Source organism: Ictidomys tridecemlineatus, chromosome X, assembly GCF_052094955.1.
Source record: "Ictidomys tridecemlineatus isolate mIctTri1 chromosome X, mIctTri1.hap1, whole genome shotgun sequence".
Classification (NCBI taxonomy): domain Eukaryota; kingdom Metazoa; phylum Chordata; class Mammalia; order Rodentia; family Sciuridae; genus Ictidomys; species Ictidomys tridecemlineatus.
The window spans coordinates 38,804,786-38,826,769 of NC_135493.1; the positions used below are offsets into that span (position 1 = coordinate 38,804,786).

The 21,984-nt window shown below is 33.9% G+C and overlaps 1 protein-coding gene and 1 long non-coding RNA gene across 7 annotated transcripts in view; one reads left to right on the forward strand and one right to left on the reverse strand.

The window, feature by feature from the left end:
* Positions 1 to 758, reverse strand: part of LOC120889537 (uncharacterized) — a 114,505-nt gene extending 113,747 nt beyond the window's left edge. Inside the window, exon 1 of the long non-coding RNA XR_005733460.2 lies at positions 359 to 758. This is a non-coding gene — a long non-coding RNA (uncharacterized LOC120889537). The remainder of the gene's footprint in view (positions 1 to 358) is intronic.
* Positions 1 to 21,984, forward strand: part of Acsl4 (acyl-CoA synthetase long chain family member 4) — an 82,747-nt gene extending 60,763 nt beyond the window's left edge. For all 6 annotated transcript variants that reach the window (XM_078034403.1, XM_013357754.4, XM_078034405.1 and 3 more), the window contains 7 exons: positions 2,114 to 2,253; positions 3,153 to 3,325; positions 4,712 to 4,786; positions 6,638 to 6,829; positions 8,956 to 9,070; positions 11,011 to 11,168; positions 19,136 to 21,984. In XM_078034403.1, coding sequence (XP_077890529.1) covers positions 2,114 to 2,253; positions 3,153 to 3,325; positions 4,712 to 4,786; positions 6,638 to 6,829; positions 8,956 to 9,070; positions 11,011 to 11,168; positions 19,136 to 19,293 — 1,011 coding nt within the window. In that variant the 3' untranslated portion in view covers positions 19,294 to 21,984. The remainder of the gene's footprint in view (positions 1 to 2,113; positions 2,254 to 3,152; positions 3,326 to 4,711; positions 4,787 to 6,637; positions 6,830 to 8,955; positions 9,071 to 11,010; positions 11,169 to 19,135) is intronic.

Genomic DNA, 21,984 nt, shown 5'->3' on the forward strand with positions numbered 1-21,984 from the left:
CTATGACTGTCAAATATATTTAGGATAGTTTTGTATTTTGTTTTGGGAAACAATATATTGGCTTGACTACCTAAAGTCCAGGACTCCCTCATGAATCTCAGTGTAGGGAGGGGAAAGGGCCAAGGTATCAAGTCAGGCCTGATTTTAGGAGGATAAGCAGGAGTTTGCAGATAGGCTATTTATCCTCTAATTTCCAATTGCCCTTTCTTCCTTGCCTTACTTTATATGTTGGAGGGCTAACTTCTATGGATGACCAACCAGGGCTTCATTGCCTTATAATTTCTGATGGGGTTCAGCTAATTAGAAGTATTCATGAAATGAGAGTAGGAAGAGAGCACCAAATCTGTACATTTCTTACCTCAGTTTCTTCGCCGCTGGTTTGAGAGTTTGTCAGTTGTCAAGCACCTGTTGGGTAGTCCCTTTTCGAATAGCTGTAACCAGCTCTTTTCCATGGCTACAGTCTTATCCAGGTTCCAGTGATAACTGTCCTTCTCTTACTTCTTCAAGCCTAAGATACTGAATAGTCTTCCGTGTTACTAGTCCATTGACACTTCAAAACTTGCGCATTCCCTTAGTTTTTTCCACTCCTCTACAAATAGGCTCTTTTTTTAAAAAAAGAATTTCCTTCTTGAGAACTATTTTGTTGTCATTATTATTATTCTTTTGTAGTACTGGAGATCGAATCCAGAGCCTCACGCATACAAGGCAAGCTCTACCACTAAGCTACATCCCCAGCCCAAGAACAGTTTTTGATAGATGTTGTTTTTTGAGTTTGTTTCATTCCTGGGTGAGAATAAAAGATTTATTTAGTACTGTTAACATTCACAATGTGATAATTCAGAATAAATCACTACTTCTTCTAAGCAGTGACTCAATGGAACATCATGTAATGTTAGTTTGAGATAAAGGGTGATTTGATGAGCTAAGAGTAAATCCTGCCAACTTGTTGCAACTCTATAGTGTTACTTACTCACTGAGGCCTTTCCACACCCATGATTAGTATCTAGTACTGAAAAAAAAAAAAAAACAATGGAAGTGGTTCTCATACATCTGTCTTACTCCCAGGCACTTGCTTTTGTGTGTGCACATTTTAGGAACCCATATGTTTTTTAATAGGGATAGTTATAGGATTTTAAACTTATTTAAATATTGGGATTTCTCAGTTACAGACCTAGAGAAATATTTCAATTATACAATCATTGATTCCTTTTGTAGAAATGGAGAAAACAACCTTTTAAGGAATGGTTCTGCTGACTTCATTTGTGATTGACTCTATTCAAACATTGAAATAACCATCCATAAAGTTATTCCTTGTAGAAGAACTTAATTTATACTGATGATTGACACTTGAAATATTTAGAAGCAAGTATTTATAAGCAGGTGTGCTTTGTACAATATTTTTATTAATTTTTACAATAATTTTTATTAATTTGTGCTAAGTAATTTCAAGAAGACATCATTTAATGATTAGGATTTTTTTCTTTGTGTTATACCTGTTAACCTGGGAATTTTATATTCTAAATCTTGTCCTACCTCTAATTTTCCACATAGCTGTAAGAATGTTACTCTTTTTTGTTATATTTTCTTTATTAAAATGGAATAGGAATGCCTAAATTACAGAGACATAAGATTTTTAAGAAACTGTAACACCAACTATCATGCTGCAAGTCACAAGGTCATAGTTAAAAGATAAAAATATTAGGATTAGTTTCAACATAGTTGGGTATTTCAATGCTATCTGATAATAAGTAAATATTTCTGTGAGAGCTGAGTGAATTCTCTGTACTTTAGTTAACATTTCTTAAAATGTTAGATGAACTTAGGGTATAGAACTGAAGAAACCCCTATACTTGTTCTTTATGTTATTTTAAATGAAATTTTTATTTTTGATTGTCAATTATATGTATGTATGGAGTCCAACGTATTATTTTGATATATGTATTATCATTAGTCTTTTTGAACGAGTGAACATGTAAGTAAAATTAATTCTATAATGAAACAAATATGTCCATTATCCTAGAGATATACCTAAGATTTCACAAATAAATTTATAAACTGTACCAGTGTTAGTGTAATTCTTTTCAGATTATTAAATGTTTTGTTTACTTTTTAGGAAATCATGGATAGAATTTATAAGAATGTTATGAGTAAAGTTCAAGAAATGAATTATATTCAGAAAACGCTATTCAAGATAGGGTATGACTATAAATTGGAGCAGATCAAAAAGGGATATGATGCACCTCTTTGTAATCTGTAAGTACATTTCATAGTCCCTGTGGTTGGAGCCTTTATTTATTTATTTTTTTGAGATAGAGTCCTTCCTTGTTTCCCACATGCTGGCCTCAAACTCCTGGGCTCAGGCAATCTTTCTGCCTCAACCTCTTAAGCAGCTGGGAATATGAGTCCATGCCATTGCACCTGCAATATATGTGTTTGGATGTGTGAGTGTGTGTTTAAATCTGGAATATGAAAAAGTAAATGGCAAGTTAATTTAGTATCACTATTACCACCATAATCTTAAGGCTGAATTTCTCTTTTATCCTCAGTATTTACACAGCAAGCACAGGAGTCTGAACTCTGAACTTGGCAATTTAATAAATTTTAATAAGTAAATATTTAAGATTTAATTATAAAATTGGGTCTTGTGAAGAAAAATAGACATTTAAGTCAAAACACTTGAGTTTATAAAAAGTGTCAGTTCTGGCTTAAAAGTGATCTTCAAGATTTATTTTTCATAGAGTTTTCTGTTTTATTGTATTCATAATATAGTATAGCAAGTATATGAATATAACAGTTATTTTAATTGTGGTACTGGGTGTAGGGATGGGGAAGCATATTTCGTTTGAAGGAAGATAAAATAGGTGACTAACTGCTTCCAAGATAACTATATTTTTTCCTGTTACATCATTTTCTTTTATTCACTGTATGTCAGAGCAGTTTCCTGATACTGTATATTCTCAGGATGGGTGTTTAGGAGCTTTGCTGGAATTTTTTTTAAGGTGTAATAGTTGTTTCTTTATTAATATCTTATTACCATCATGCGTCTAAAATTTGCATGTTCAACCATAGTTGAGAAATCTTTTCCAGAGTTTATGAATTAGTGTGTCACCAAGAATAATATATTTGTGTATTAAAATCATTTATCTCTTCAGGTTACTCTTTAAAAAAGTGAAGGCTCTGCTGGGAGGGAATGTCCGTATGATGCTGTCAGGTGGGGCACCATTGTCTCCTCAGACACACCGATTCATGAATGTCTGCTTCTGTTGCCCCATTGGTCAGGGTTATGGACTGACAGAATCATGTGGTGCTGGGACAGTTACTGAAGGTAAGCATTGTTAATGTGGCAAATCATTCTATATTAGTCACTACTAATAAAATTCATTTGAATTACCTTTGGAAACCACGATTTCTTTATAATATCTCTTAAATAATATCAGATTCAGTGGATGCCTACATTGTTTTAGTTTTGTGAATGTTTGTTTAAGAGTATATGTGTACCCTTGTTCCCTTTAATTTTAAGCCAGGTAAATATTTATGCCATATTTTCACTCTTCAAAATTTTATCACCCTGGTCCTTTAATCTTCTTTTTGTAAATTATCACTCCTTTGGAGAACTGTACTCATAGAATGAAGTATCACTAGTATGTTCCCCTTAAATGAACATTCCTGTCTTAAATTCTGTATTTTCACATCTTATTTTCAATACCCCAAGGCAGGATTTCTCAACCTTTGAAACAGACAATTATTGTTGAGTGCTCTCCTGTATATTGAAAGATGTTTAGCAGTCAGTACTAGTAGCAACTTGCTTAGCCCAGCTGTGACAATAAAACGTATCTCTAAACCTTGCCACATATCCCTTGTGGGACAAAGTTACCCCAGGTTGAAAAACAGTGGGGTATAGGAAATTTTTAAATGATCTCTTTCTTTCTGTTGAGTGCCCTTTTGTTAGCTGCTCATAGCCATCCTTTAATGCCCAACTCTTTAATAAAAGTCTTCCCAAACTACTTCATCTTATGTTGATATTTCAAGTCTCTAAGGGACTATTGTATTTTTACCATTAGTACCATGCAGTTTAGTATTTAAATGTTCTCTCAATCGTTTCATGTGTATTTCTTCCTTCCTTTATAAGGTTTCTGAGGGTAGGATTTCCTTACCCTTTATGTGTTTCCTTCAAAATATTTAATATAGTGGTGGATGCATAATAAGTTGTCTATAAATATATACGTGATTATTGCTAACAGTAATCACAAATTCCAAAGGATATTATCGGCATGATCATTATGTTTAACAGAGACTAACATTTATTGAACACTTAGTTTGTGCAAAGAAGGGTTAAGCACTTATCCACATACTATCTCATTTAATCTTCACAAATTATCCCTTTATGAGGTAGGCCCAATTACTATCTCTGTTTAATAGATGGAGAAATGGAAGCATAAACAGGTTAAGCAACTTATCGAAGTTACATGGCCGATGAGTGAGAGAGCAGGAATCCTCATCAAAGAGATTTGTATATGTAATTATCTAAAATATAATCTTGAAAGGCAAAATTACACTGTTGAAATAGAGTTGAAACACTGAAAAATGACCACCTTTTGCATTCCTGTCACTACAGCCTCTCCTTTGTCATCTTTCAGATGCTGGGTTTCTGGGTTCTCAATACATACATCTGAAATGTAGTATGCTAATATTCGTTGCTTTTCTTTCATAGTTACTGACTATACTACTGGCAGAGTTGGGGCTCCACTCATTTGCTGTGAAATTAAGCTAAAAGACTGGCAGGAAGGTAAGAATTTCATGACAAGCTCTAGTGATTCTAGATACACCAAAAACACTGCAAGCCTCAAGACATTTCTTTAAAGTGTTAGGTTGTCTAAGGGAACACACAGTGATTTTTCATGGATGCCTATGTCCTGTGTTTTCTTTTTACTCAGTAATACTTTTAGATTCCCAAGAAGAAAAGAAAATCTCTATATTCAAGGCCTGGTGATTCTCATCTTCGGAATACTTTATGGGAAAGTGGGAAAAATTCTGTGAGGTTTTCCCTGGGTTTGAAGAAAGTGAGGATCATTTGAAGTTCAATTTTTCAGGCAAGAATGTTGGGGCTGAGAAAGAAAACCCAGATTTTCAGGGGATGGAATGACTAATTTCACACATACATAAACTAACATTTTAGATCTTGACCATAGCAAAGATTTTCATATTTCAAACTCACTTTTCCAGTCATCTTTATAGTAAAAATTTTTACATGTACCTATAGAGACAAGCCAGCTAGAGGAAACTTGCACTGTACAGAAATTGGTCAGAATCCTTTTTATAAATAAGCTAGAAGCCAGGTACAGTGGTGTATGCCTGTAAATCTCAGTTACTTGGGAAGCTGAGGGAGGAGGATGTCAAGTTCAAGGCTAGCCTCAGCAATTTGACAAGACCGTGTCTCAAAAAAAATTTTTTTAAATACTTTTATTTATTTAGAAATGGGGTCTTGCTCTGTTGCCCAAGCTGGCCTCAAATTAAAAATCACATTAAAAGTCAGTGCATTCCCAAGAGTTTTACACTTTAGACTGAATCTTCTTTTCATGTTGAGGCCATTCCAATTTTACAATGAAAATCTGAAGAAAATATAGGTAGTGTGTGTATAGTTGTATTGGACATCAGCATCAAAATTGTTTTATTAGATGGGTTATTTTCTAGGCACTTGATTCAGAGAAATGACTATAGTAAAACTTGTTAAGGATATTTTTGCCTTTAACTTTTATTTTCTAATTTCCTGGTGGTATATTTTGATGTCAGTTTGGGGGGGTTCTATATTAAAAATATATTTGGAGTTTTCCTTGCTGTGAAGGATTTTTGGCATTATATAATAGGAATGATCTTAAAGTTGTACATATAGTAGATTTTATCATATTGACATAATGAATACTTTTAAATTTATAAGAATAGCTAATAAAGGAACTCTATGAACCCTAAGCTTCAGTGGTGAAGGTTTTTGTCATGGGAAGGTAGTTGTTGATGGTGATTACTATTTAGCCTTTCCTGATGCTCCTGACATCATAGACACCCACAATCTTCATATAAAACTGATTAAATGTAAACTAATACTCTTCCAACTAATAATGAAGAGTTTAATTTTTTTTAGTTATAGATGGATACAATATCTTTATTTTATTTATTCATTTTTATTTGGTGCTAAAAATCAAACCCGGTGACTCACACATGCTAGGCAAATACTCTACCACTGAGCCACAACTCCAGCTCCATAATGAAGAATTTGATCAGCAGGAAAACATTAACAAAAGAACTTTAAGAATTAATGAAGTTATGAGGAAGTGCTGGCAAATGAAATCTACTAAATTATACACTATTCATGTACAAATATGCCACAATGAATCCAGCTTATACATATAATGCACCAAATAATAATATGGAGATCAGCAGAGTAGAATAAGTGGGTCAGGAGGAAGGAGTAGAGGAGGGAAAGGAAAGCTACTGAGGAATGAGATTGATTAAATAATAATGTGCATATATGAATATGGCATAATGAATCCTACTAATGTATAATTATAATGCATCAATAAAAAAGTTAATGAAGGTAAATTTTGTTTTAGAATAATAACTGATTTGCTTTTATTATCTGCAGGTGGTTATACAGTTCATGACAAACCAAACCCCAGAGGTGAAATTGTCATTGGTGGACAAAATATTTCCATGGGATACTTTAAAAATGAAGAGAAAACAGCAGAGGATTATTCTGTGGATGAAAATGGACAAAGATGGTTTTGTACTGGTGATATTGGAGAATTCCATCCTGATGGATGTTTACAGATTATAGGTCAGTGTATGCTCTTCTCGTGTATTTTTCTTTAGTTTTTGTGATTTCAACATATCAATAGGGTTGATGTTATATGGTTTCAATCTTTGGGCAAGTTATTTATGCCTGAGCTTCTCCATTTATAAAATAGGGACAACAATACCAATCTCATATAATATCTGTTAGGACTAAATGAGTTGATATATATAAAATTCTTAGAGAAGTACCTTGACCTTGGTATGCAGTAACAAAGGTATCAACTACAAAAGCATTTGAGTGTAATGAAAATGGGCAGGAAAATAAATGATTGGCTAATTAGAAAACAAAAATAGTTCAAGAGAAGTATGTTTTGGTTAACTACATGTTGTTCTGCAGAACTTAGTTACTATAAAATACTCTATTCTAGGCCTTACACTTGACCATCCCACCCAAGGGACAACATCTTTGTGTGTGTGTGTGTGTGTGTGTGTGTGTGTGTGTGTGTGTGTGTGTGTGTGTTTTCCCGGTGCCCATTTATATGGCTCTAACCAGCCCTTAAACTTAGAAAATGATAATATCAGTCCTAAACACCAGTCTATTCTTCTGAGAATGTCAATTGCTTTGACCTTACCCTTACTGAGCTTACAGAAGTAGACCTTTATGTTCAAAAACCAATTCCAAAAGTGGCACAAATTGAAATATTCTGTTCATTTTAATCAGGCAAAAGCTGACTTCCTAATAAGGACGACTCTGCAGAGTCCCAGTTAGGCCCTTTTCAAGCCATATAGTTCCTTAAATCATAGCTCTAGGGACCCATTTCAATCTGTTGCTGGACTTTACAGTTTCTGACCCAAATATGGAGATTACCTGGGAAAATTGGTTTTTCATTTAGAACTTTGATTTACTGGGGAAATTCCCAGGAAACATGGTTCAGTTGAGAACCAAGTCTTTTACCCCGTGTGTCTTAATTGCACTGGAAACGAAAGTTATTTCTGTAGAGTGTTCTCCCAGGCTATGTGTAGGCAAATCAGTGCTCACACAAAGGTCGTCAGGCAAGTTGATGATTATTTAAGCTGGGTCAACCTGTGCCAGTACTTTCTTAGAGCACAATTATTTAAATAAAATTTTAAATATGGAAAATTGGGGATTAACATTTATTGAATTTGCTCTATATGGTAGATATAGTGTGACATCCTATATGAGTTAGGCATCAATATTCCTGATAAAAGTGAGAGTGAGAAAGGCTGGAGCTCTGGCTCAGTGGTAGAGCACTTGCCTAGCATGTGTGAGGCACTGGGTTCGATTCTCAGCACCACATATAAACAAACAAATAAATAAAGGTCTATTGACAACTAAATTTTTTTTTTAAGTAAGAGTGAGAAATGTTAAATAACATGCCAAGAATCTCATAGCTAGTACTGGGCAGAGCTACCATTCAAATCTAATGCTCCACCAGGGCACAGTGGTCCATGGCCTATGATCCCAGCAATTTGGGGGCTGAGACAGGAGGATGGTAAGTTTGAGGCCAGTCTGGGCAACTTAGTGAGATCCTATCTCAAAGTAAAATTTAAAAAGGACTGAGAGTGGTAGAGCACCTGGTTCAATCTCCAGTATACCTCCCCACCAAAAAAAAAACCCTCAATAACCAAAAAACTAATGCTTAAAAATTCTGTTCTTTCTATTAATTTCATTTTAATATTTAAGATTATGATAAGATGTTCAAGCTTTGAGTATAGGGTATAGCTTTTAGCCAACACTTCTTTAATTAGGCATTTTCTTTTTTACTGATATGAATAGACAGTATATCTATATGTAACAAGATTTTAAAAGAAGTACCTTGTAAATAAGGATTAAGGCAATGAAATTCAAAGAAAATCAGAATTGTTTATTCTGTTGAGTGTGGTAGTGCACACCTATAATCCCATTGGCTTAGGAGGCTGAGGAAAGAGGATCACAAATTCAAAGCTAGCCACAGCTACTTAGGAAGGCCCTAAGCAACTTAGCGAAATATGAAACAATGTCTTTAAATAAAATATAAGAAAGGCTGGGGATGTGACTCAGTGGTTAAGTACCCCTGGATTCAATCTTTTGTAACCCCCCCCCAGTAGAATTGTTCATATCTTAATGAAACAGACCATGAATAACTTAACATTATTCATGTCTTACAGATCGTAAGAAAGATTTGGTAAAATTACAAGCTGGAGAATATGTGTCTCTTGGGAAAGTAGAAGCAGCACTGAAGAACTGTCCTCTTATTGACAACATCTGTGCTTTTGCCAAAAGGTAACTTTCAAAAATGACATTTTATGTTTCATATACTTATAGTAAAAGGAAAATAAGAAAGGAATTTGATTATTTATGATCATTAGTGTAACATCAAACTCCTCTTAGAACTTTCAACAGAGTTTAAAAATCACACCTATGAAAGTTCTTGAATTCAGTAAAGGACCATCAACAACTAAGAAAAAGCCTAAGGTATTCAAATATTTTTTATGTGTTATAATGTTTTATTTTTATGGGCTTTGTTCTTTATTTTGAAATCATAATTGTGGTTATAAACTGACAAAATTCACCATTTCATTTCTAAGTGTACAGTCCAATAGTGTTAATTATATGTATCTTGTTAGACAGTCAATCTCCAGAAATTTTTCATCTTGCAAAACTAAAACTCTATACCCATTAAACAACTCTCCATTTCCCCCTTCCCTCAGCCCTTGACAACCACCATTCTACTTTCTGTTTCTATGAATTTGACTATTCTAGATACCTCATATAAGAAGAATTATGCAGTATTTGTCTTTTTTATGTCTGGATTATTTCACTTAGCATGATGTCCTTAACATCCATCCCTGTTGTAGAATGTATCAGAATTGCTTTTCTTTTTAAGGCCAATATTATTCTATTGTATATACATAGAATGTACAATTATATATATATTCTTCTGTCAATGAACACTTGGGTTCCTTCCACCTCTTGACTGTTGTGAATAATACGGCTATGAATCTCTTCAGTATTCAATTCTTTTGGATACATATCCAGATGTGGAATGGCTGGATCATATGATAATTACATTTTTAATTGTTTTTGAGGAACTGCCATACTGTTTTCCATAGTGGCAGAACCATTTTTACATTTCTACCAACAGGGCACAAGTATTCCAATTACTCCACCTTCTTAACAACATTTGCTTCTGCCTTTTTGTTGTTTTATAATAATCATCCTAATGAGTGTGCAGGGATATCTCATTTTTTGTCTCGATTTGCATTTTCCTAATGATTATTACTGTTTGAGCTTCTTTTTTTATTGGTTGTTCAAAACATTACAATGCTCTTAAGCTTCTTTTCATATGATTGCTGGCCATTTGTATATCATCTCTGGAGAAATTTTTATTTATATTGTTTGCCTGATTTTAAATTGAACTATTTGTTTTTTTATCACTATTATTAGTTGTAGGAGTTCTTTATATATTCTATAGAATAAGCCCTTATCAGATACATGATTTTTCAAAAATTTGTTTTAGTTGTGTATGGACTCAATTCCTTCATTTGTTTTTATATGGTGCTAGGATCAAACCCAGTGCCTCACATTTGTGAGGCAAGTGTTCTACCACTGAACTACAACTCCAGCCCCCAGATGAAAGATTTTAAGATGTTTTTTCATCTCAATGGGTTGCCTTTTTCTCTATTTTTTTTGTGTTTTTAGAGGCACAGAAGTTTTTAAATTTAATATAGTCCCATTTTTCGATTTTTGCTTTTGGTTTCAAAATACCAAATACATTGCCCTGAAGCTTTATCCCCATTTTTTTTTCTTCTAGGGGTTTTATAGTTTTAGCTCTAAAATATTTAGGTATTTGTTCCATTTTTATTTAATTTTTGTATATTTTGGAAGGTAAAGGTTCACCTTTATCTGTTGCATGTGAGTATCTAGTTTTCACAGCACCATTTGTTGAAGAAATTGCCCTTTTGTCATTGAATTGTCTTAACACCCCAGTTGAAGATCATTTGACCATAGATGCAAAGTTTTTACTTCTGGACTCTCTTTTCTAGTCCATTGGTCTATTTTTCTGTGTTTATTTCATTGTTATGTGTTTTATTACTTCTTAATGAATATTAACAAATAAGAGAAATATATAGTTGGGATTATCTGCATTGTATTACATCATTGAATAATTTATGAATATTTTTGCTATTCTTTTAATTTCTATTTTATTTTCTAATTTTTAGTGACCAGTCCTATGTGATCAGTTTTGTGGTTCCTAATCAGAAAAAGTTAACACTTTTGGCACAACAGAAGGGGGTAGAAGGAACTTGGGTTGATATCTGCAATAACCCTGCCATGGAAGCTGAAATACTGAAAGAAATTCGAGAAGCTGCAAATGCCAGTAAGAAATTGCTAGTTTGTTGAAGCTCATAAAAGTCATCTAATAATGTCATATGCATTAGACTCTTGTTTAGTAATGAAATACATAACTCTTAAATATTTATCTGCTTCTTAAGTATATGTAATGAATTCCCATGTTGGAAAGATTCTTAAAAGTCATATAGTAGAATAACCTATCTAGTTGTTTATTGTATGTTATAACATCCCTATAAAGTAGTTATCTAGCCTGTGTTTGGAATAGTCCATCTTTGAAGAGATATGTTATATAGGTGTATCTTATATCTGCAAGCTAGAAGCTAATAACTCTTTAGTAGATAATGTAGCCATGACTATGCTTTGTGTATGTTCTTTGGCTCTATAAATGGACTGTGTTAGATGGTATATTGGTAACCAATTGGAGAACATCTGAATGGGTACTTTGTGCCAGGCGTGTATTAGGTACTAGGAATATAAAAGGTAATAAGATACATTTCTTTCTTTCTTTCTTTCTTCTTTTTTTTTAACGGGGGTGGGAGGGAATGGTTACCATGGATTGAACTCAGGGGCACTCAACCACTGAGCCACATCCCCAGCCCTATTTTGTATTTCATTTAGAGACAGGGTCTCAATGAGCTGTTTAGCACCTTGCAGTTGCTGAGGCTGGCTTTGAACTCGTGGTCCTCCTGGCTCTGCCTCCCAAGCCACTGGGATTACAGGCATGCAGCACTGCATCTGGCAAGATACATTTCTTACTCTTCTGGAGCTCATTATCCAGTGAGAGGACACAAGAGAGATAGCCATTTTAATAACAATAGAGATAGGAACAGAGAATCATGGTACCAGAGATGAGGGTACTTAATCTTACCTGGGAGTTCATGGAAGGTTTTCTTATAGAAATGTCACTAAAGTTCATTCTTAAGGGTTAATTAGAATTAACTTGGGTAGGAATTCTAAGCCAAAGAGAATTAGGAATAAAAGCACAGTGGTAGAAAAAAGGAGATGTGGGCAGGGAACAACAAGGTCTTTGGTGTTACTGGAAAAGTACAAAGATGAGGTTGTAAAGATAAGCAGAGGCCAAGACCTGCTTTGTATGCCATTTTCTGATATTTGTGTTTAATACTGTAAGCAGTGGGGAGCCATTGTGAGGTTTTATCAGGCTAGTGATTTGGTCAGATTTGCATTTCTGACAGATGCATTCAGTGTGGAGGCCAGCCTGAAGCTATTATTTGAGGGGGGTCCAGACTGAGACAGAGACTAATTTAATTAAGAAAGCTGTAGTAAATATTTAAATGAGAGTGGGAATGATAATGCCCTGAACCAGGAAATCAGGAAAGGTTTAGAAAGCAAAATTGGCAAACTTTGATGATTACTTGAATAAAAAAGGCAAGTGAGAAGGGGTCTAGAATGGCCCCTAGATATGTAGCTCAAATGACAAAGTTGATATAATAATTGATTGAATTAAAAAAATACAGGAGGGAAAGCCAGCTTATAAGAGAAGATTATGAGGTCATATTGGGACATACATAATTGGAAATGCCTGTTGGATAATCAGAGTTAAAATTCCCAACAGGAGATTGTGTATGTTCATCCAAACCTTATGAGAGAGGCCTTTGTTGTACTATCAACTTGAGAATAATTGAAATCATGAAAGTAGATGCACTAACCTTGGAAGAGACTTTAAAATGAAAACAGGAGGCTGAGGACAGGTCCCTGGACAACATCAGCATTTAAGGAATGGATGGAAGAAGAGCTTGTATAGATGGTGTGCTGGACAAGATACCAGGAGAACAGAAGGTACAGAGCCACTGCTGACAGAACTTCAGGAAAGAGATTGGTCTCCAGTTTCAAATCAGCAGAGTGGTCTGCTTACTAGAACTTACTAGAACATTGACTGGGAAGTTAAATAGATTAAAAATTAATTGTTGGGCTGGGGATGTGGCTCAAGTGGTAGCGCGCTCATCTGGCATGCGTGAGGCACTGAGTTCGATCCTCAGCACCACATACAAATAAAATAAAGATGTTGTGTCCACCGAAAACTAAAAAATAAATATTAAAATTTTCTCTTCTCTCTTTAGAAAAATAATTAATTGTCCAAATAGTAGACCAGTTTTATGACCTATTTAAAGTTTTGCTCTTAATTCTTTTCAGTGTAATAATAAGCACACACAGTTTTTAAAATAGTAAATAGTATCCCAAGAATTGTGTCACATAGCAGCCCTCCATGTTATATCCCAAGTGTTTTAATCTATTGCATTTGTCTTCATTTTTTCTTTCTCTGTCTTGCATTTTTTATTTGGTTCTGTGGACTTCCTACCACAGAAGGTGATGTAGCTTTCTTCTCTCTACTTCATCTACATACTCCCTTTTCAATACATAGTACAATTTCATGTTTTGGATTGTGATTGTATTATCATAACTAAAAAATTCAGTTGGACAACTTTTTGTTTTTGTTTTTCTTGACTTTAATACTACATCTCTCTCTACTTAGTTTTCTGTATACCTATTATTATTTCTTCCCCTGAATTCTGATAAAGTTATAAAAATATTAAGTACAGGAAAGCAGAGCACATCTGTATATTCCTTTTCCTGACAACATCCTTCTTAGAACCCTTCATCCTCCCACTGAAATTTGGACTGTTTGTCCCTCAGAACTTCCCTTTATTATCATCCCAGGAATTTCCTTTGCCTTTCTCCTGTGTTAGATCCTGTTTCCTGGATCTTATGCCTTTCTTTTCCCTGTTTTGCTCACTCATTTGGATAAAGTGTAACCTCTAGCAGTTTCCTGAGAGAGGTGCACAGTAGGTACATTTTTCAGATACATGTACACATCTGAATACATTCTTCTTATATCCTCACCATTGAGCTAAAGCTTCATATATTTAGAATTCTAGATTATGGATCATTTCTCCTTAATAATTTGTCTTGGAGTCTTGGTTCCATTGTCTTCTAACTTTAGTGTTGCTTACTGAAAAGTCCAGTTCTGTCCATGTTCCTGTTCCTTTTTGTATTCTATCTCTAAGCTTGCAAATTTATTATATTAATTTCTGGTATTCTAATAGTTCATAGTGATGCACCCTGATGTAGGTCTTTAATCATTTATCATTATGTAGACATGGTGTAGTCTCTTTCAATCTGGAAGTCTCTGTCCTTCAGTTCTGGGAAATGCTTATCTTTTTGTTTGTTTGCTTTTTTTTTTTTACTCCCATGGTCCTCCTTCAGCCCAGGGTGTGTGTGTGTGTGTGTGTGTGTGTGTGTGTGTGTGTGTGTGTGTGTGTGTGTGAGAGAGAGGGGGGGGTGCTGCTTTTATATGACTTTGGATTACATCTTTTCATTGTCTAGTTTTATCATCTTCTTTTTATCTCCTTGTCTTTTCATATTCTGGCAGTGTCTCTCAATTTTATCATCTCATATATCTATTGAATGCTCAGTTCCCAGTCTCAGACTGTTAATTTTCAAAAGATTGTTCATGTTTTCCCAGTGTGCCTTTTAATAATACTCTGTTGTTCTTTTTTGGATGCAATCAATGTGTTGCCTGTTATTCTTCTAAGGATATTAAAGGGATTCCTTTGATGTGGTTCCTTCTCCTATTAGTGTCTCCTTTTCCTCCAAGTTCTACTTTATGCTTGAATTGATTGTGGCTTCTCAAGTGTCTACTGATCCTTGTCTGTCCATTCATTTTTAAGAATGAAGTACTTTAAAAAAGTGTTTGGAAAGCTTCTTGGGCTTCACTGAAAACTTACTCAGATGTTAGTGTCTTTTTCTCTTGGTTCACTCCATTTCTCTGAAGAAGACATTGCCCATCTCTTGACTGAGAAATATTAGCCTGACTGCCAACAGTTTATAGCCAGAGGGAGCAAGGGGCTGTGGGAGAGAGTAGGTTGGGCACAGCATGTCCTACCTTCACTGAATCCTTAATCTCTCCCTTCTTGTATTGTGCCCAATGTTCTTGAGTCCAGAATGTCTCTACTGCAAATTTTCCGAAAAATAAATCTGTCCTCAGGCTGGTTTGGGAAGAGCAGCACAGGGTGAGAGATGACTATTCTCTAAACAGGTTGGGGCAAGCCCTCCTATTTTAAGTGTTACCCATTCTTTGGTTTAGTGGGCACTTGCCTTGAATTGACCATGAGGTCATTTTGCTTCTTTTTAATGCTCTTCTCTTTTGGCACTTATTTTATCCCTCTCAACTCTAAATCAGTTACCACTAATACTTAAGCTGTTTGACTTCTAAATTTTGGGGGGTGGGTGAGTACCAGGGATTGAACCCAGGGAGCTTAACCACTGAGCCACATCCCCAGCCCTATTTTGCATTTTATTTAGAGAAGGGTCTCACTGAGTTGCCTTAGTGCCTCACCGTTGCCAAGGCTGGCTTGAACTCATGATCCTCTTGGCTCAGCCTCCCAAGCCGCTGGGATTACAGGCATGCACCAGCGCACCTGACTTATCTTCTAAATTTTTATTGAACTCTTCTATCCAGTGCAGAATTTAAAATAATTTAAATTATTTTCCAGAGAGGGCAGAGAATACCTATATATACTTCATGTTTAATTGGAAGCTGTTAATCTAATTTTAATCCATTGTTTTACTCTTAAAATAAAAGTAATAATTTTTTTAGATTATAGATTTCCTGTACTCATTATAAAATATTGGACAATGTAGAAAATTATAAAGAAGGAAATAAAAATCACTTGATAATAGTTTCCTTTAGGTAATGAGATTATTTTCTAGCATATGTACTTAACTGTCAACATCATTAACATTTTCAGTAGCTATAGAATTATAATATCATTTTTAATTTCTAAATATTATTCCAGTATAGGAATATCTATTTAAGTCCTTGTTTTAGGTGAGTTACCCATTTCCCCCCACTTTAAGCAAATGTAACACATATCTATTATACTCAATAATTTTCTTGTGTGATAATTTTGTTTGTAAGAATTCCTAGAAATTGAGTTTCTGAATCAAAGAGACTATACAATTTAAATGCTTTTTTTCTGCATTGCCAAGTTACTCCCTTTTTCCCCAGAAAAATTTACTAGTTCATATTTCCATCAGAGATACTTGTTACCCTAACGGGGCTATTGTTATTTCTATTCATTTAAAAAGTAAACTGCTTAGGTTCCATTTTGGCTTAAAAACATAGTTAGTAGTAATAGTTTTTCAATTTATTACTGTTTCCTCAAGAGCTTTGAGAATTCTAAACACTATAAAGATTTAAATAACAATTATTAACACAATCAGATTTGAAAAGTTATTTATAACTATAAGAAGTATGGCTTAATGTTTTCTTCTTCAATATAGTGTTAGTTACAGAGTTAATGATGTAATACACTTTCATATTAATGTCACCAAGCCTCCAGAACTTTCTTTTATATAAATCCTGAAGTTTTAAAAAATATGATATTTCAAAAAAGTATTTTAACTGATAAATTAGAAGAGGTATGCTGCAGTTATTTTTAGTTACTCTCTGAATGCAGTGACAGAATATATATTACTTGAATAATTATCATTGCATATTTAACTGTAAAAGCAATAATGGAGGAACTCAAGCTGCCTCTTAATCAGGCAGAAAACAGAATAAATACCCTAGGACCCAATAGGCCCTCATAAATTTCCTGTTCTTGGAGTGAAGCATGTAATAGAACAATTTATTATTTGGATAATGAATGATAATCATGATTTGAATGTATAAATCATAAGCTTTTCTGTTTCACAAAAGATTGATCTTGCTATCCCTTTGCTTCACATTGTCATTTTGGAGAATTATGCAAAATGATGTAAAATAGTCTGGATTGTATTCAGCATGCCTTTCTGAGATATTACATCTTTCCTAGTAGTCCTCTTCATGTTTAAATATAAGTGTGAGGTAGAGGTTGTATCATAAGACTGCAAGGTAATTGTTTTTAGGTAATTTGAACAAGTTTCAAAGGCTATAAAAATTGATAGTTGCTGCCACCTGCAGGCCACACTTTATAACATTCAAGTTAATTCAGATGAAAATTTCACATGCAAACTATATTTGTTCCTTCTTCCCATAATCTTTCATCTTTCTCACTTTTGACAATTACTTTGTTCTGTTTACTGGATACTGTATTGTCCATTATTCTCTGCAGCTTATGGTACTAACTAATGTTTAGGAGTTCCCAAAATGAAATCCTAAAGCAACACACTTTTCCCTCTTTAAACAAGAATTTAGCTAATGAAGATTAAATACAGGAACACTTATAAATGTGCTTTCATTAGCTTGTTTGCAACTGAAATAATGTGCTTGCCTTGCCTAATTTTGTAAGCATCTTTAGAATAGGACCTATGTAAGTAGGGAAACTAAATGAAAGGAAAGATTTTGGAGCCACGTCTGAAGTTAAGAATTCAATTGTTATCTTGAGATCCAAATGTGACCTTGCAATCATATTTCAGACACCTCTATCTATGTAACTGTATGTATGAATAGAGCAGACATGGTTAATTCAAGCAAGGTTTATGTTCCTTTACTAAGTGTTCAGACATTAATTTAAGAAGTTGGTTCTAAGTAATGTTTAAAAGATTATTTCTCATACTTGACTTTATATTTGCATTTTAATGAGAAATTCATTAATTTACCAAAGATTTCATAAAACTCAGTCATGACATGAACAGGAACTTTCTTGAATTTGAATTCTTTGTACTTGCCACAGAAATGAAATTGTTTCTAAAGTTGTCTAGGCTGTTCAGCAGTAGTTTTTTAAACATGCAAATATTTGCCTTTGTACAATTGCTATTTTAAACAATTGCATACAAAATAATGTTTATTTGTAGGTTAACATTGTTAATGGGCATTCAGAATTTTAAGGAGGGCTTGTATTAATTATAAATAACTTGGTGGCTTAGCTGGGCACAGTGGCACATGCCTGTAATCCCATTGGCTCAGGAGGTTGAGGCAGGAAGATCGCAAGTTCAAAGCCAGTCTCAGCAACTTAGCAAGGCCCTAAGCAACACAGTGAGACTCTTTCTCTAAATAAAATATGAAAAAGGGCTGGGGATGTGGCTCAGTGGTTAACTTCCCCTGGGTTCAATCCCATAAATGAATGAATGAATGAATGAATGAATGAATGAATGAATGAATGAATGAATAAATAAATAAATAAATAAATAGCTTGGTGGAATAAGAACTCAAGAATTTAGTCACAAAACTTAAGCTAAAATTTTTGGATACTGTATTCATTACCTCTATATCCTATTTTCTTACATTTCTGACGTATGTTGAGTTGACTAATTTAAGTACATGTGCTGCATCAGTTTAAAGGAAATTGATATTTACAATCCCCTTTTTGGTTTGTGTTTTAATATTATAACAGAGTTTATTAAGAATATTTGTCTAAAGGATTAATTTTTTGTAGAATGAATTAATAAACTTATATGTATGTATTAAGGATGTAGCCCTGTAGATGGCTATGAATAAACAAAATCCCTGCTTTTATGGAACTTGAATTCTAGTGGGTGACATATAATGTGTTGGGTGGGGGTTAGTACTTTGATCAAAGCATAGCATAAGAAGATATAGAGACAAGAGGGCTTCTCTTTTGTTATAAGTGGTCATGAAATCCTCTCTGAGGAGGTGGGTTTTGAACAGCCACCTGGAAGTAAGGAATTGAGCCATACAACTATATTGGAAAAGACTATCCCAGGTCAAGGGAACAACAAATATATCCTCTGAAGAGGAAGGTGTGGTATGCATTGTATATTTATATAAATAAAAACCACAGACTAAAACTATCTAACTGAAACAATTCACGTGTACTTTGGGAAATATAAAATAAATGATAAGATAGTGATATCATTACTAACCGTCCGACACCATTAAATAGATTACCTCATAACATGTGTCATCTAGGTAAATTTTACAAAATTCATGTTTTATTAATTGTTTGTCTCTTCTCCTCTCCTCTTTATTCCCCTACTTCCCTGCCTTTCCATCTTTTTCCCTTTCTCCTTTCCCTTTGCTTCTCATTTCAGTGAAGTTGGAGCGATTTGAAATTCCAATCAAGGTTCGCTTAAGCCCAGAACCATGGACCCCTGAAACTGGTTTGGTAACTGATGCTTTCAAACTGAAAAGGAAGGAACTGAAGAACCATTACCTCAAAGACATTGAGCGAATGTATGGGGGCAAATAAAACATTGCTCTTCTACTCATAGGAGAGGTTGTACAGAGGGTGACCTGGTTCTTCTTCTGTTCTAGAGTTTAAGCCTTTGTTGAGCTGTCTGTTAGAATGTAGGTATATCATTCTAAAGATGTAGTAAAAAAATAATCCTGATTACAATAGTTGTTGTCTACTTTAACTTAGTTTTGCATAGTTCTAGTGAAGCTGAAATTGAAAAGTTATTTCCCTTTAGATGTATTATTAATTTTAGAACAGAAATTCTGTTTAAAAAAAAGCTTGATACACTTTTTTTCCATAAATCAAAGTATTTGATGTTGAACAAAGTAAATTGGAGTTGGAATAGAATATAGTTTGAGGAAATTTGCAGCTTCCAATGTCTATTGTCTTCCTAGTTGAGAAGTTTAAATATTAAGCATGACAAAATATGTATTAACACTACTCAAAGCAGAAGTGCTGCAGGGCTTTAAAATTCTCTTCTAACTAAAATTTATCTTGAAGGGAAAATTCAGTCATGATATAGTAAGGTAAAATAATACCTTAGGAGGTATTATTTTAAGACCACAAGTGTTACATAGGTTAGATGTAGAGTCATTGTAATATTGTGAATAATTACAGTGCCTAAAGTAAGAATAAAACAACATATACATACCAAAAATATCTAGTGACACATTTGAAGGGGAATTGAGTAGCTATTTAAATCTTTGAGATCAGTAACTATAATTATTTGAATGACTAAAGAGGAAAGTACAATTTTTAAAATGCTGAAAATTGCCTTTCTGTGTTTGTACAAAATGAAAAGACTGAGACCAAGAATAAAATGATGGAAAGTTAATCAAAATTTAACAGGAAGCATTTTCTCTGTTAGAAAAGGTGATGAAAACTTAAGTATTTAGAATTATGAACCTTGCACAGCACTGAACCTGGAAAAGAGATTTAGATTCTGAATTTATCTTTGATAACAGGGATTGATTTGAAAATGTACTCATATTAAATTACATTTGTAATTTATGATATGTTTGCTGTTGCTGATTTGATTCTTGATCAGTAGTTTGTATTTCAGAGGGCCTTTCATTTTGCTTCGATTTTAGGAAAGCGGGTTATGATGAATGACTTCCCCAATATCTTGTTCAAACCTACGGGTGATTAATTGTCTTGGATAAGTTTTGGGAAGTTAAAGGGAAGAAAACACTGTTACCATATTTTTCCTGTTAGTGAGGAGTTTAGAAACTGGAAATGCTACATTTGGGAGAAGGGCAGAGTTACTTGATAAGGGACTGATGTTTGTGCAGTAACATGGAGTGTGGATTTCTTTTTAAATCTTTAATTAAAATCTGGGATTAGATATTCACACTTGAACCATAGTTACTGTAAAAAGCAAAAATTCTTAATACTGTTATTCTTTGCACTTTTCTTAATCATTTTATATATATACATATATATATATATATATATATATGTTGCTTACATTGCTTTGTACAGATGTGGGCCACCACTGCAACAAAGAGAATTCTTTTTGCTCTGAAATATTTATAAAGAAAATATTTAAATGTTATGTATATGGTGGTAATAAGGAAAAAATCATCTGGTATTATAAGCAAGAATGAAGGTTTTTGTGAAGATTTCTGTTCAGTGTTCTGCAAAGTAAAATTCTAGGTAAGTTTTCTTAAAGTTATGTATGAGTATTCTCATTCTTCCCAACTTGCCTTTGAAGAGTGAAACACCATTATTATCAAGTAGATTACTAATCAACTTTTACTACTCTTGGCCCACAGTTAATCCTTTAAGGATGATTTTATTAAACTTTTCCAGTATGTGATCCCCAAGCCCATTTAGATTGGTGATTTTAAATGTGTGAGTGCATGCATACTATCTTATCTCAGATGTTTGCACCCCTACTCAACCCCATCTCCCTAAAGCTGGAACACTGCCAACTAATCTGTTGAATAGGTCCTTTAGAAACAGTAATTAACACTTAAGGTTGGGTGCTGCTAATTCTTTGCGAAATCCAAATATTGTTAAGGGACCAGGGAGATGCCACTACCCCCTGATTTTTCATCTAAAACTATACATGTTTATGTAAATGGAAATCTTTCCATATTCATAGTGACTTTTTAAGTATTGGAGCCTACAGATTTTGATCTCACATTTTTATACCTGTTTAAATTGTTCATAGTTATGTGTAAGCCATCAAATACAGTTGTACTTAATAAATTTATTACAAGTATGTGCATTTCTAAGTCAAACACTTGTGACTTTTGCTTTAATCAAATGAAAGTATCTTGCCTACTTGATACTTGTATTCATGTTTTTTTCTCCTAGAATGGAGGTATCATTGTATGGCTTTTCAGAACCAAAAAACAGATGAATGATTCAAAAAGTCAGAAGTTAAGGAGAATAATGTTTCTTTGATCACAAAGAATGATTTAGTAATCCTGCCTATGTTTTCCTAATAGCATATGACAAATGTTTCTAAGGTAACAAGATGAGAACAGGTTAAAGATTGCACGGTGTTTTGGATTTAGAGAGAAATGTTTTAATTTTTGAATGTAGTTCCAAATTATAATGTATTCATATTTGTACTTTCTGTTAAAATGCATGATTGCAGGATTGTTAGATTTTGCGTTTATTCTTGATGAAAAGCTTTGTTTGTCATTTTTAAGTTTGCACTCGAATCTTGTGAAATAAATCCACCCATGTTATCAA